This window comes from Lagenorhynchus albirostris, chromosome 5 (assembly GCF_949774975.1).
Source record: "Lagenorhynchus albirostris chromosome 5, mLagAlb1.1, whole genome shotgun sequence".
NCBI lineage: Eukaryota > Metazoa > Chordata > Mammalia > Artiodactyla > Delphinidae > Lagenorhynchus > Lagenorhynchus albirostris.
This window is the reverse complement of record NC_083099.1, coordinates 140,277,451-140,294,271: the sequence shown is the minus strand read 5'-3', so window position 1 is coordinate 140,294,271 and position 16,821 is coordinate 140,277,451. Positions and strand designations below refer to the sequence as shown.

The window sequence follows — 16,821 nt, the reverse complement described above, 5'->3', positions numbered from 1 at the left end:
GCATACACAAGTCATATACCTGGCATCAGAGCTTTCTTCATGTTGCTTGGTTTTGTATTCCCACAGGTCATGAAGTAACACAAGCCTTCCCTTAAAACAAAGGTTTAGCCCAACTATAGTAATCCATTCAAGCTTAATTCATATTGTAGGAATAATAAAATCTTCTAGAATGGCTAATATCTCTGTCCTGACTCTGAAAATGATGAGACTAGAGAGTTAAAGATCTACCAGAAGAAAATTAAATATTTAGATATTTAAATATAGAGAAAAGTGTCTTTCTCCCCCTCCCCATAAATTTCTCCTTTTGACAAATTTGATTCATTCATCCCTGAGAAACTACACTGGGAGTTTGTCTTTCTTTATGCTACCATTTCCTATCTTGTTGCCCTTAGAGTGTAGCTCTGCTTTGTTATTTTCTATTCTATTTTCCATTCTATCCCTCCATGCTCATTTAATGCTTCAAAGCCTTTGAAGGATCAGCCTAGCTGAAGTATCAGGAAAAATCCAGAAGTAAAATCAATCCCTCTCACTGAGGATTCCCAGTATTGGGGAGGTAATATCACACAATGGAATGCAGGTAGAAATTGGCAAGTCAGTTTAAACATGATTCAATCCTTGTGTTGGAAAATCTGATATCCAATAAAAAGAAAATTAAGGAAATGTAAATATAATCAATGCTATTATACATCATATAAAATTTTAAGGAAAATGTTCCATAAGGAAGTAATACTCATCCTCCCTCTTTCCCAGAACAAACATGTTTGGCTGAGCATTGAGAAGGGCTTAAACAAATAGATTTGCTTCACTACCCTGAATGGGTTTCTGATTAACCTTTTTCCCATTTAGCTCTTTTTCTCTTACCTGTTGCCACCTCTTGAATTTGTTAGCAGTGGTTGAATTTTGCACCATCTATGGATAAGTAATGCTGTTTAAAATAAATATTATGTAATTTTCAGTACCCCCCTCTATTGGAGACATCTCATACCTGCGGGCATCCCTCTGGAGACAGCTAGCCTTGCTCTCCCTCACAGCGTCCACGTGTGAGCATCCTTAACCAAGCACCTGCAAGTGACAGCTAGTCCTAGCACAGCCTTCTCTGCTTTCGTGAGCAGGGCTAGCCTTTAACCTTCTCAAATGTGACTCACCTCTCTCTACGGTGAGTTCAAAGGCCCCTACCGCCCATAGGTGGGAATGTACACAGACATCTCTCAACAAAAATATCCTATTCTTGACTCAGCTTCTTACGGGACCCAGAGATAAGTGACGGTCGGAACATTAGAATCAGAAATCCCTGCATAGGTGGTCTCACATTTTTGTAAGGAAAGAAAGTACTGGCATCTTTGGGACTATTCTCACCTCTTAAGGATACTGCTAAAACTTCATGATAACAGGAAAAGTCACATTTAATATCCAGTTGCATATATAACAAAGAAAACGAATCAACTCTTCAATTATTTAAATTGTTCAGTCAATTTTCTTCTTGCCCTGCTACTGAGACCAAAAAACTGGTGCCCAATTTTATGGCAGTCATCAGGGGAGCATAGTGGCAGCACCAGTGCAACCAATTTTCCCAAATAACCAGTAGGAACCCCTGAATAGCTTGACTCTAATTTTCTATCCTAATCCTTAGAGAAAGGTCATTCCAACTGGGGGAAGTTTTTATAAATAAACCTCTTTTACTTCAACTTTTGGTTAGTCTTCTCTGTAAATGGTGAAACAGATATCGTTGCATAAGAAATCATAGTTTTATCATTGATTTTAGCTATGCTCAGGTAATTTTCAGGTATGTTTCAGGTAAAACCTAACTAAATAAGGGCCAATTGTAGCTTATAGACAGGATAATGATTGAGCTTTAACTAAGGATTCTGCACTCTTCATGGAAAATTTTGTAAATATATTTTAAAGCTCTGTTGAAGCTGAATGTTCAGTAAGCGCAATTGTTATAATTTGCACATCATAAGCTTTGTAAAATTAATTTGGCAACAACATTGCCTTCAAACATTACAGAACACAAGTACACATAGTCTTGGGATTGTCTTCTTGGTTTTCCAGGAAACAAGTCAAATTCCCTCTGAACTTCTAGAGGAATTAATGTTCCCCATGATTTTCTATCACGGAGTCAGGCTGGTATGCCTAAGGGGATGGGGGTTGGGTGGCTAAAGTGGGGCAAGTGGAGTACAGATGCACAGATGCACCCTAGCACGTATGCACATCTGAGCACTCTGTGCAAGAGTCCCATAGTCTCCCTTTAATCATCTGCACTAGGTATCTGTATGTTAAATAGTTGACAATGGGAAATTCTCTGACATTATTTTTTTGTTGAGAGAGCATAGGTTTTATGACAATTAGGAGGTATATTAACACTTGTGTCCCCTGTTTAATTGCAGAGCTGGGGCTGCAGCTTATGCAGCCTCGTGACCTACATAAGGTTTACTTTACAGCTCACAAGGGTAAAAGTAAGCTCTTCACGTGTTTGATTGCTTGCAATTGTCAGCATGGGGTGTGAGGAAGCAGCATTGGACTTGAATCAGAAGCCCTGAGCTTGAGTCTCTGCTCACCCTTGTCTGGCACAGTGACCTCAGTGAGTCACTTACTCTGGACTTCAGTTTCCCTACAATATGGATAGGCTGAGAATTTTCCAGATCTTTAAGTTCTAGTTCCTTTTGGGCTACCAATTCCTTCTTCAATTTATGTCTCTCTTCTCACTGTCAGTAGGAACCAACACTTTGTTAAGAAATCTCCTCTGCTAAACATCCAATTTCATCACTTGCAGGTTCTACCTTCCACAAAATACTAGAACATGACCACAATTCAGCCAGGTTCTTTGCCACTTTGTAACAAGGATTGCCTTTTCTCCATTGTCCAATAACATGTTCCTGATTTCCATCTGAGACCTCACTAAAATGGCCTTTACCATCCGCATTTCTACCAGTATTCTGCTCATTATTATTTGCGTATTCTCTAAGAAGACTGAGACTTTTCCCTCAGCTCTCCTCTTTTCTTTCTGAGCTCTCACCAGAATCACCTTTGGCGAACACCTCATGGCAATCTCAGCTTGTTCTATCATCAGCCTCAAAACTCCTCCAGCCTCTACCCATTTCAAAGCCACTTCCACATGTTTAGGTATTTATTACAGCAGCCCCCCGTTTCTCAGTACTAATTTCTGTGTTTGTCTGCCTGGACTGCTATTTTGTTATTAAGTTCAGAGATGTTTAGGATTGTTGTGTCCTCTTGATGAATTGATCCCTTTATCATTACAAAATTACTTTCTTTATCACTGGTAATATTCTCTGCCCATAAATCTACTTTGTCTGATACTAATATAGCCATTGCAACTTTCTTTTGATTGGTGTTAGCCTGGGATAGATTTTCTGTCCTTTTATTTTTAACCTACTTGTATTTTTATATTTGAAAAGCATTTCTTGTTGGCAGCATATAATTAGGTATTACTTTTATATCCAGTCTCAAAATCTCTGCTTTTAATTAGGATTTTAGATCATTTACACTTAAAATAATTATAGGTATATCGATGTAGGTTTAAATCTATAATCTTGCTACTTTTTTATTGTCCTATTTGTTTCCTCTTTACTCCTTTTTAGACTTCTTTGGATCAACTGAATATTTTTTATAATTCTATTTTATTTTCTGTTGTCTCATTAGTTTTATTTTACTCTTATTTTGTAACTTTAGTGGTTTCTTTGGGATTAATGCATATCCCTTTTCATTCTACATTCAAGTGATATTATGTACTTCACGTACAGTTTGAGAGCCTTACAATACCATGCTTCCATTTTTTTTTTCCCTTCCTAATATTTGCGCAATTGTTTTCATACATTTTACTTTTATATATTTTATGGACCCCACACTATATTTTTATTATCTTTTAATTATCAATTATCTTTTAATGAGATGTAAATAATAAAAGATCATATGTATTTATTTACATTGTTACCATTTCTGGTATGTTACATTCCTTTGTGTAAGCTTATATTTCTACCTGGTATCATTTTTCTTCTGCCTGAAGAACTTTCTTTAACATTTCTTGTAGTGTGGCTCTGCCGATGATTAATTCTTTCAGCTTTTTCTATATTTGAAAAAGTCTTTTAATCTCTTTCATTTTAAAATATGTTTGTTGAATATAGAATTCTAGGTTGACTTTTTTCTTTCAAAACTTTGAAACTGTTGTTCCACTGTCTTCCTACTTGGTGTCTTAGTCAGTGTGGGCTGTTATGACAAAAATGCCATAGATTGGGTGCTTTTAAGCAACAGAGGCTTATTTCTCACAGTTCTGAAGGCTAGAAATCTGAGATTATGGTACCATCATGGTAGGTAAGAGCCCTCTTCCCGGTTGCAGATTCCTCATTGTATCCTTACATGGCAGAAGGGGGCAAGGGAGGTCTCTTGGGCCTCTTTTATAAGGGCGCTGATCCCATGGGTGCCCTTCACCTCCCAAAAGCCACACCTTGGGAGTGTGGTTTCAGTATATGAATTTAGGGGGGACATTCAGACTATAGCACTTGGATTGTTTTTGACAAGAAGTCTGAGACATCTTTATTTTTGTGCCTGCATATATAATATGTCTTTTCTCTGGCTACTTGTAAGATTTTCTCCCTATCACTGGTTTTGAGCAATTTGATTATGATGTGCTTTGGTGTGGTTTTCTTCATATTTTTGTGGCTGGGTTTTATTGAGATTTTTGGTTTTCTGGGTTTATAGTTTTCATCAAATTTGGAAAATTTTCAGCCACTATTTCTTCAAATGTTTTTTCTATCCTGCCTCTTTTAGTGATTCCAATTACACGTATGTTAAGCTGCTTGATGTTGTTCCGTAGCTCACGAATGCTGTGTTAAATTTTGTATTCTCTTTTATCTCTGTGTTCCACCTATTAATATATCTTCAAGTTCACTAACCTTTTTTTTTTTCCTGCAAGATCTCATCTGCTAATAATCTAATCCAGTGTATTTTTCATCTCACATATTGTAATTTCATCTCAAGTTTGACTTAGGTCTTTTTATATCATTCATGTATCTATTTAGATTTTTTAATATCTGGTTATAATACAATTATAATAACAGTTTTAATGCCCTTGTCTGCTAAATCTAATATCTGTGTCAATTATGGGTCAATTTTTTTTTTTTTTTTTTTTTTGGTGGTACGTGGGCCTCTCACTGCTGTGGCCTCTCCTGTTGCAGAGCACAGGCTCCAGACACGCAGGCTCAGCGGCATGGCTCACGGGCCCAGCCACTCCGCGGCATGTGGGATCTTCCTGGACCGGGGCACGAACCCGCGTCCCCTGCATTGGCAGGCGGACTCTCAACCACTGCGCCACCAGGGAAGCCCTATGGGTCAATTTTGATTGATTAAATTTTATTTTTTTCATGAGTCCTTTTTTCTTATTTGTTTCTTTGCATTTCTGGATTTTTTTTTTTTTTTGCCTCTGAGTCCTTGTGGGATTTATTTTTATTATTATTATTATTATTATTATTATTATTCAAACAGAAATTCACAAAAATTATAATCATCCTTGTGGAATTTTTTATAGCAGCTTTTTAAAATTTTATTTTATTGAAGTATAGTTGATTTAAAGTGTTGTGTTTGCTGGGTCATATGGTAGTACAGAGTGAAGTAACTCAGAAAGAGAAAAACAAATACCATATGCTAACATATATGGAATTTAAACAAAAAAAAGGTTCTGAAGAACCTCGGGGCAGGGAGGAATAAAGACGCAGACATAGAGAATGGACTTGAGGACACGGGGATGGGGGGAAGGGGGGGGAGGGTAAGCTGGGACGAAGTGAGAGAGTGGCATGGACATATATACACTACCAAATGTAAAAGAGATAGCTAGTGGGAAGCAGCCACATAGCACAGGGAGATCAGCTCGGTGCTTTGTGTCCACCTAGTGGGGTGGGACAGGGAGGGTGGGAGGGAGACGCAAGAGGGAGGGGATGTGGGGATATATGTATATGTATAGCTGATTCATTTTGTTATACAACAGGAACTAACACAACAGTGTAAAGCAATTATACTCCAATAAAGATGTTAAAAAAGGTGTTAATTTCTGCTGTACAGCAAAGTGATTCAGTTATACATATATATATTATTTTTCATATTCTTTTCCATTATGGTTTATCACAGGATATTGAATATAGTTCCCTTTTTGTTTATCCATTCTATATATACTAGTTTGCATCTGCTAATCCCCAACTCCCAATCCATCCCTCCCCCACACCCCTCTCCCTTGGCAACCACCAAATCTGTTCTCTATGTCTGTGAGTCTGTTTCATAGATAAGTTCACATGTGTCCTATTTTTAGATTCCACATATGATATCAATCATATGGTATTTGTCTTTCTCTTTCTGACTTACTTCACTTAGTATGATAATCTCTAGCTCCATCCATTATAATAGCTTTTATGAGTTATAATTCACATACCATGAAATTCATGCTTTGAGAGTATACAATTCAGTGGCTTTTAGAATATTCAGAGAGTTGCACGATCCCCATCATTATCTAATTTTAGAACATTCATAATCCCCCCCAGAAAAACTCATACCCAATAGCAATCTATCCCCGGTCCTCCTCTCTCCCACCCTGCCCCTGGCAACCACTAATCTACTTTCTGTCTCTGGGGATTTGCCTATTCTGGACATTTCATACAAGGTAACCATAAGTGTATAGTTTCTTGTGATTGGCTTCTTTCACTTAGTATAATGTTTTCAAGACCCATCCAAGTTAAGCATGTATTGGTACTTCATTTTTTCTATTGCCGAATAATCCTCCATTGTTTGGATGCAAAACATTTTATCTGTTCACAAGTTGCTAGATAGTTGGGTTATTCATATCTAGAAAATTTTTATTGAATGCCAAACATTGTGACTTTTACCTTACAGGGTACTGGATATTTTTATTCCTGTAAAATTTTTGACTTTTATTCTTAGATGCAGTTCAGTTCCTTGATGACAGTTTGATCTTTATGAATCTTGCGTTTAATATTTGTTAGGCGATACCAGTATGGTGTTCAGTCTAGGGCTAATTATTCCCCACCACCAAGGTAAGACCCTTAGGCACTATGTCCAATGGTTCCATGGATCTCGAGGGCTTCCAGTCTGGCTGGTGGGAGCAGGCACTATTCTCAGCCCTGCGTGAAAGCTGAGCACCGGGACGTCCAATCCTTTCAGGTGGTTCTTTCCCTGGCCTCAGATAGTTTCTCCTCATGCACACATCTGCTCAGTTGAAGACCCAGTGGGACTCTCTTCAGATTCTCCATGTAGCTGTCTTCCCGGTGCTCTGTCTTGGGGACTCCAGCCCCCTTCCAGGCTCTCAGCTCTGTCTCCTTGACTCAGGGAGGCTGCTGGACTCTTCCTGGGTTCCCCTCTCTGTGCCATGGCCTGGCAACTCTCACAAAAATGTAGCAACCCTGCAACTGTTGGCCTCACCTCATTTATTTCCCATATTTCAGGGAGATGATCACTCTCCTTCATTACCTGATGTTCAATGCCTTTAAGGTTGTTTCCTATATTTTGTGTGTTCTTTGGTTGTCTCAGGTAGAATGGTCCATCTGGTTCTTGTTATTCCACCCCAGCACAAAACAGCCGTGCCGTGACCCATAATGTAAAGGGTTAAATTACTCATTGGTGGCTGTCATAGCTGCTGCATAGACAAATTCAGACTATGTAGATATTGCAGATCCAGCCTTTTAGAGAGGGATGAGAGGTGGCTTTTGTTTCTTATAACAGATAATGTGTTAATAAGCATTCCTTTAGGAGATCCATTTGTGCCATTGGCCTCCTTGAATGTGGGAACATTTATGTCTCCTCTCACAGGTGATCAGCGAGTTTGAAGCCTCTCCTGACTCATTTTCCTACAGAATTCCTAACCTGAGTCGGAATCGGCAGTACAGCGTCTGGGTGGTGGCCGTGACCTCAGCCGGGAGAGGCAACAGCAGTGAAATCATCACAGTGGAGCCAGTAGCTAAAGGTATGCCACCCATTATGGTAAGGGCCTCATTGCCTGTGACTGTTCGACTGGTTTTAAGTCACTATTCTCTCTGAAATAAAGCTTAAAATGCCCTAAAGATCAAGTAAACCAGAATACCATGTGTTATCACATTTCAGCCCAAGAAATAGATTTGCTGCTAGCTGGCACTGGGCTTTTGTGCAAATCAGGAAAGCATCCTCCTAAGGATGAGTGGCTTTACAACTTCCAGTGCCTTGAGGGAAATTAGGAGAAAGAGCCCCCATTCACCCCTTTGGGTAGGTGAAAATCACTGCATAACAGCTTCCCAAGCAAGTTCTAGTATCTTCAAAATCAGGTCTGGTGCTTCTTAAAGAGAAATGTCTATTTTTTGGTCTATGGAATTTAGAGACCTATGAATGTAAGACAATCATTAGTTCTTCTTCTATTGATGGAATGCTGTATACAAAGACCTTAAGGAACAAAAGGAAGTTTGTTTTAGGAAGAAAAAGTTCCTAAAAGTGAATATAATATCTTCACGTTGAAATGTTAAATCTGGCCCTAAAAAGCACGTATAGACACAGAATTATTCCACTTATTCTACTTCTGGTCATTGCTACCATGTGGCGGTTAGAGTCCCCCTAAATTCACCCTTGTCATGAATAAATGCGTTTACCTCACAATTCCAGGCCGATAGGAGTTGTCCCGGGTTTGGGAATACGCCACATTGGCAGTTTATTACTCATAAGGCTTCTACGTGCCTGAAAGAGAAAATAAACATTCCAAGATTCCAACTTGCCCTCTAAGAGTGCTTGATAACGTGCTGGTAATGTGACAGCTAAGAAAGAGGCAGAAGTGGTGAAGGAAAAAGAGAGTGGTGTCACATTTTGAACATACGTTCAAATAGGAAATAAGTGTATTGTTGGTGAGGAATATAAATGGTGGATTTTTTTTGTCTCTTGTACTGTTTGATCATAATATCCAGCTACCCCCAACATACACTTTCTAACGCTTAGAAAACAGTGATTATCAAAGGGCATCAGGACTGTGGGATTTAAAACAAAGAAATGCAACATATGATGTAGGGTTAGAGATAGCCTCACCTCTTCTGTACTCTTGTTCATTCAATGTTACGTCTCCAGACCCAGCCAGGAATGGTTTGGCTAAGGTAGAGGGGAAACAACTGGAAAGTGGCTACTTCCACGGGAACAGGACTTGTCTGGGGATATTGGGTGCCATTTGGTCATTTAATAAATCATTTTGAGCGCTTAGTGTATGTCAGGCATTATGCTAGCAGTACAGGGGTGATTTTGTCAAGGGAGCCTGACTGCTGTAGCAAAAAACCCTGTAAGTGTCAGTGACTTAACCTGATAACCCAGACCAAAACAGATGTTTCTGGACTCGGTGGCTTTCCTGGGTGGCTCATTCCACATGGTGACTCAGGGATCCTGGCCTCTTCCACCTTGTGATTTGAGATCCTGGGTCCTTTATTTCCAGCCATGTAGATGGAGAAAGAGAGCATGGAGTCTCATAAAGAGGTTTTCACCGGCCAGATGTGGACGTGTTTACTTCATTTTTACCCATATTCCATTGTATAGAATGAAACATGGGTCGCACCTAATTTCAGAGCAGAGCTTGGAGATGAAGCCAGGCTGAATGTCCAGAATGAAAAGGAAACAGGGTGCGGTGAGCACACAGGAGTCTCTTCTAAGGATTAGAAGAGACGTGTTTACTCTCTGCCCTCGTGGAGCTCAAAATCGGGTGGGGACACAATAAACAAAGCAACACAAATATACATGTATAATTGCAAACGTCAATAAATGCTTTAGAGAACCCACTTTGGAACAGACCCCACTTAGAGCCTTGGCCACCCAAGGACAAGTAAATGCAGTTACGTGGCAAGGGAAGAAGATGCGTCCCAGTGTTCAAAGGCCTCCAGTCTAGGAAGAGTTACGTGTGTCGGAGGTCTGGATGCTGGACCCGTGGGTCTGGGGAGGGGGCAGTGGTCTCAGGAGAGCCGGGGGGAAGGCAAAGGCCTGGCGGGGCTGGGCCTTCAAGGCTGTGTTAAGGATTTCAGACTCGACTCTAAGCAAAATGGAAAGACACTGTGGAGTCTGAGCCAGAGGAGGGACGTGATCCTATCTTTGTGTGTGCACGTGGATTAAGATGTCTTCTTAGAACAGCTTTAGGTTTACGGAGAAATTGTGATGCTAGTAAATAGAGTTGTGCACTTCACGTCAGGTTTCTCCATCGCTGACATCTTCCATCAGTAGGTGTACTCGTGACACCTAATGGCAGGTGTGTTTGAAGACCATGCTGATGTCTATATCCTGAGTGGATCACAGGGAGGTAAAGGTGGGAAACACAGGAGGCCAGACAGGAGCCCGAGCAGCCAGGCAGCGTGGCCTGGGCTAGCGTGGTAGCAGAGGGGCCTGAAAGGTGTGTCCTGGGTGTAGAAGTGATGGGACTCAGTGGATGATATGCAGGGGACAGGGGGAGAGCCAGAACGAACAAGCAAATCTAGCGCGCGTTGTTGTAGGTGGTGGTGTCATGTACTGGAGAGGATGACCGTGGAGGAAGGGGTTTGTGAGGCAGGTGAAAGGATGTGGGGACATTTTGGACACATCCAGTCTGATGTGACTGAGAGCCATCCACTGGAGATTCTGTGCCATTGGGCGAGTCCTGACTCTTCAGAGACATCTGGCAGGAGGCAGAGAAGGAGTGGGGTTGGCACCCAGGCACCCCTCACACCTGGGCTGGGGAGAGCCCACCTGGACCACAGAGGGAGGCACAGAGTCAGGTCCAGGGGTAGCTGGAAGCACATGTCGGCTTGCACTGGGGAGGGAGAGGCCCGGGAGCTGGCAACGAAGAGGGTGTCAGGCTAGACAGGCAGGGGCAGGACCAGGAGGGCGACGTCGGGAATTCGGCAGAGATGCTGCTGCCGGGAGACCAAGGGAAGCAAGACTGGCAGTGCCCTTGGGTCTGGCCACGTGGGGGACCTCAGGGACCTTCCAGAGAGCATTTGTGGTGGGGCTCGAGGACCGGGTGACAGGAGAAATGGATGGGAGGTGGGGCAGCAGAGGGACTGAGCAGAACATTCTCTAAACGTACATCACCAGGAAGAAGTGACAGGAAGGAGAAGCGGGAGTGAGGGCAGGGTCTCACCCCAGGCAAGACTCTGGCTTCTGAGGTTTACCGTGTCAGCTGCAGAGCACGCCGTGTGGCCGTGGGAAGACTCCGTGGACAGGGAGGGGTGGGTAATACAAGATAAGGAGCCGACAGCCGCGGGATGGGCTTTGGAGAAGGAAACACAAGGGGGTTTCGAGATCCAGTGGCAGGAAATGTGAAGCTCCCGGCTGGGGTCTTCCAGTTTCTGTATCAAGTATCAGGCAGTTTGGGGCTGTGAAGGAAGGACCAGAAGTTTGAGAAAAGAAGGGACAACAGGAAGTCATCATGCAGAGAGGCGGGAGGAAACTTACTAACAAAACTGACACTGGCTGGGAGAGTGGAGAGGCCAGGTGAGGTTGGTGACTGTAAATCGACGGGGGTTCCCAGGTTCCCGGGTACGTGGATTTCTCCAGAAATGTTCAGCTTCTCATGCTTAAATGGGGTTCACCCAGAGTTAGGGTTGATCTCCATGGGTTTTCCAGAAAGGGGCTGAGCTAGGGAACACCTCCGGGGTGGAGCAGACATCCGGCTGGCAGGCACCACCCAGGAGCCCCAGACCCTGGCAAACCATAAACCATAAGGGCCGAAAGGTCCAAGCTGGACAGACGGGGCCACCCGCAGGCTGAGGAAGCTGGTGCCGCTTGTTTTGCAGTTGTCGGAAGATAAAGGCAGGCTGGCAGCCGTGGCAGATCTGGGGGGTCCAAAAATCCAGGGTAAAGTTCAGGAAGAGGGGCTGCTTCTTTGGTGGAGGGAGCAGCAGAATGAAACCACACACCCAGTCCTGGGGGAACGGCATCCTGGGAAGGAGCCCAGGGCCGGGGCTGGGGCGTGGGGGGCAGACCCAGAGCACATGGCCCGTGGCTGGAGCAGCACAGGAGCTGGGAGGGGTGTCCAGGTTGCTCGTGGGCTACGATTTCTCATCAGAATCACCTGAGGTGCTTGTTCAAAGACAGACCCCCGGAGCCCACCCAAGATCTGCCGCATCACAGAGCCAGAGTAGGAATCTGCATTTTTAGCAAAGATGCTAGGTAACTCTCTCGCCCGCTCCAGTCTGCTTAGTCTTAGAATTTCAGAGTAGGATCCTGTGAATTCCAACTTCCACCAACGGACATTAATTCTAGAAAGCGGGTGTGCTGGGCTTGAAGATGAAGTGGTTTTAGCCAGTGTTTTTCAAAAGCCTAGTGGAAAACCACTCATAAGTCCTGGAATTAAGTTTAGGCGTTACAGCCAGCATATTAAAGAACTAAAATGAAAGAGTCAAATGGGCTAGACTAGCTAGGCTTGAAAAGAAAGTAGATAATATCAGAATCCATCATACACAGTAAGCATGAATGTGTAGAACTTTTCTACGTACCTGTGTTTTCACTTACACACACATTAGATGTGCAGCTTCTGGGATTCAATGTCAAATATATTTCTTACAGGGGGAGGGGCTGTTAGAAAGCTTGAAAGCCCCCCAACTCTAGCTGGGTTTCCCTAATCACCCCCATTTTGCTGCAAGAATATTCCTCATCATAAAAGGATGGTCTGAAGGGTTTGAAAGGGAAAATGCCAAACTTCCAATGTCAGAAATCCGATGCTACCTGCCCGGGATATTTTTGTTACCGTGATAGAAAATCAGAAAGGTCAGTAAGTGATAAAGCGGGCTCTGCCCTGGAATACTCCATTTCCAGGTGAAGGGTGCTATCCGTGAGCCACCTCGGAAGACCCTTCTCTAAGGAGGAAGAGCTGCAGCTTCCCCTGCAGGCAGGGAACGTTGCTTCAGACACATGGGTGGCTTTTGCTCTAACAACAAAAGTCAGAGCTGTCTGGCAGACCTCAGTGATGAAAGCTTTGTGCTCTAGACTAGGCTCTGGGAACTCCACCTTTCCTGGCATTCCAGCACTCTCCCGAGAAGTCTTCTCCCCACATCTGCTGGCCAGTCTCAACCCTCAAGCCCAAAATGGTGCAGGGGTGCCAACACTGGTCCCATCTTTATGAGTCCATCATCAGATTGGAGCTGCCTTCCACTGGTGGGCTCCTTGTCTGTGCATCCAGATGGGCTGAGCTTCTAGAGAGTGGCCCAGAAAGCAGTGTCCCAGTGAAAGGCAAAGGCCGGGCACATCATTCAACCTCTGGAGGACTCGTATCTTGGCATCTCTGTCAGCTTCTGTGTCTCACCCAAGAAAGTGGCACTAGGAGCCTGTCAGTACAGGGCCCCTCTGGTCTCCAAGGAGGCCCCTGCTGACATGGGGCTGTCCTGGGCTTTTTCCTCTCCACTTCCTGGGCCCTGCAGCCACTTTGGGATTGTACCAGGGCCCATGTCCCCAGGAGATGCCCCTGTTGCAGCATCTGAATCACGGCCCCAAGCAAACGTTCTTCAAGAGAGGCCAGTCCGGAAATGTGTTTTCCTTAACGTTTGTGCTGAAGATCGAGCTGATATAATAAAGTCGGGAAAGTACCACAAAATCGATAAATAGAAGTCGTTACAGTTTTACTTCTTCCCGTCTTGGGACTTTATGTTTTGTTTTGTCTATTCTCTCAGATATTACGAGTATGTTTTAATGTGCAGTTTTGGGTGTTGAGAGAAATTGCTTAATAAGTGCTTTGAAAAATAACTGGGCTCATAGAAAGCACATCTTGGAGCTGCTGGGCTTACGAAGCCCCAAGTGTTTCATTTGAGGTCCTTGTGGTTTAGTCAATACAAGGGGATAAAATGCTACAATAGGGGTTTTCGGCAGTTTGTATGTTCATACAATGAACATCCCTTAGATGTGCTCTGATACCAAGAATAGTGTCGACAGGTGTGACATTGATTGGCAGAGATACACTCTCCTTTCTGGGGTGTTGCTGGCTTGGGGAGGATCACCTTGGCCTCTATGTAGATGACTCTGTGTAGTTACTGGGCTTCTGCTCTGTTTGGTGGTTCAGCTCCTGCACGAATCCTGACCTTCAGTGGCACGGTGACTACTCCATGGATGAAAGACATCGCCTTGCCTTGTAAAGCTGTTGGGGACCCTTCTCCTGCGGTAAAGTGGATGAAAGACAGGTAACCAGTAACCCAATGTATGCCCTCAGTACATCAGGCACACCGTGCTGAGTCTGGTGGTCTCATTTTGTATATTTACACTCTTGAAAGCTCCAGGAAAACTACCCACTCTTCTGCGATAGAGAGGAAGCTGGTTGAGGGCGGTGGCGGAAGAATCTCAGCTTTAGCACTAAAAGGATCTGATCTATCTTGTCAATTCTCTAAAAATTCTGAGCTTTACATTCATAAGACCATGCTTCCGAGGAGAATAGTCTAGCCAGCCCAGTAATCTCCGTGGAAGCTTCCTGTACCTTATCATGAAAATCTCCTGTATATTTGAGATGAACGTACCCAAAGTGACTGGAGAATTAGCACTTATCTCTTCTCCTTCCAAGATAACGGACCAGTTAACACTAACTCAAATGCTCTGAGAAATAACTTTAAGAAATGGAATGCATTAAGGCTTCGCTAATATAAAATCTGGTTTTCCGTGCTCAGTAGGAATTATTACAACAACAGCAGATGAGACGGAAGGGAGGAAATGGGTGAGATGGATTCTGTTCGTGTAACTTTTTTAAGTAACTTTATTCAGAGACAGAAATTAAGATGTAAATAAAGCGCTGGGAATTCACTGATGAGCCTAGAGATTTGGTATAAAATTGTTTCGGAAGAGTTCCTATTTTCAAACAAAGATGCTTAAAAGACACAAACTATTGAAATGTTGGTCTTGGCCCAGCGACCACTTTCTCATCTCTTTTAAGTCAGTTAATACGAAGGAAATAAGTAAGCTCCTGAGGTCCGGTGGCATTCCACTGGATGTGGAGATGACCACAGATGTCGCCAAGGGAACTCTCTTTATACTAAAGTCAGCTCATCACCCTCTTGGCATACCACAGTTCATTTCTTATGTCAAAATCGTTAACAACTGTAACTTTAAGTGAATCTACAAGCGACCCCAAAATTTAGTTGTCCCTGCCTGATCTGGTCAAAATGACACGTCTGCCCGCAGAAGCAATTGCCATTGGGATACGACAAGCATTGACCTATGCAGCCAGTAGCCAGGACTTCACATGGACCTCGCTTCAACACAGCACTTTTTACAAAGGACACAACTCAGCTATGTGACTGTTTCTGTCATATAATCATCGTTTAGTTCTTCCTTAATATAACCTTCCAGATGGGTTGTTTGCTTCAGAAAGAGTGTTTGTGCTTTTCCCCAACCTCAGCTAACTTGGATTGTAATTTCTTTAATCTGCGCCTTTTTCTTCCCGTGAGGTAGTAACGGGACACCCAGCCTCGTAACGGTTGATGGGCGGAGAAGCGTCTTCAGCAACGGCAGCTTCGTCATCCGGACGGTGAAGGCGGAAGATTCTGGATATTACAGTTGCATCGCCAATAACAACTGGGGATCAGATGAAATTATTCTAAATTTACAAGTACAAGGTACCACGTTTTGAGACTCTTTCTGATGCTTCTTTTTGTATGTATGCCTGTGTGCAGAGTGAACAAATTTAAAAATCAGCCTTTATAAAGAGCTAATTGCTACTTTCATATTACGAAAACTTGGATGTTCATTTTGGAGAATATAATTAAACAAATCAAAGTAAATAAAAAGCATTCATAACCTGAGAGATAACACTGTTTACATTTTTTCACGTAGGGAGCCTAGTCTCATTTGTCTTTAGGTGTGCATTGCTGAAAAAGCCCTTCTTTTTTTTTTTTTTTTTTTTGTGGTACGCGGGCCTTTCACTGTTGTGGCCTCTCCCGTTGCGGAGCACAGGCTCCGGACGCACAGGCTCAGCAGCCATGGCTCATGGGCCCAGCCGCTCTGCGGCATGTGGGATCCTCCCAGACTGGGGCACCCATGTCCCCTGCATCGGCAGGCGGACTCTCAACCACTGCACCACCAGGGAAGCCCTGAAAAAGCCCTTCTTAATGATGTCCACTAATTGCAGGATTTACTTCACACGTGTACAAGTGTAACCCAGAATACACCAGCAAGAAGAAAGTCTGAACTGAGGTGTTTTATGAATGCTAATTAACTGAATTGTCATATGCAATGGATATGAAAAGGACACAAACTAAAACTCTGTAGGGCATTAATGTTTAATTGTGTATTTAATACAGTGTATGTAATTTTTCTTAATATCATACACCAAAAGTACATGACAAATTTAAGATTGTCAAATTAAAATCATGGGTAAAATCCCAGATGGCCACTGATTGGGTTCAAATTTAGATGCACAGTGATATTTCATTATTAGAAAACATCAAAGGGTAAAGTCTCCGGATTTAAGTGCTATCACATTAATAAATCACAGCAAGTAAAAAATAAAACCAATGTTGTCCTCAATGGGAGCGGAGGGAAGGGGAAGAACTATATATTTTTTTAAATAATGCAAAATTGATCTAGAATTTCAAGTAACTTGAAGTCAGGAGATTTCAGGGCATTTTTGGAGATAGACACTATATGATGACTCTAAAGAGATGAATCCATTTTTCATGGCTTTGGGTTAATATATCAGGCTTCTCTTGGAGGAAAAGAGAAGGACATTTTATGAGAAGGTTTCTATGTAATTTGGATAACCTTTCTAAACTTCTTCAGTATTGCTGTCTGCAGAGCTAATCCAAAATATTACTGAGGCCCATTGATTAGAAGTATGTATTCTTCAAACCTTGTATGACTATT

General features: G+C 42.8%; 1 protein-coding gene across 1 annotated transcript in view; it reads left to right on the top strand.

Annotated features, from left to right (window-relative positions):
• Positions 1-16,821, top strand: part of DSCAM (DS cell adhesion molecule) — a gene marked incomplete at its 5' end in the record, with an annotated part of 743,298 nt that overhangs the window by 667,438 nt on the left and 59,039 nt on the right. Inside the window, 3 exons of the mRNA XM_060149089.1 lie at positions 7,828-7,981; positions 14,036-14,153; positions 15,412-15,575. Of these exons, the coding sequence (XP_060005072.1) occupies positions 7,828-7,981; positions 14,036-14,153; positions 15,412-15,575 (436 nt within the window). The remainder of the gene's footprint in view (positions 1-7,827; positions 7,982-14,035; positions 14,154-15,411; positions 15,576-16,821) is intronic.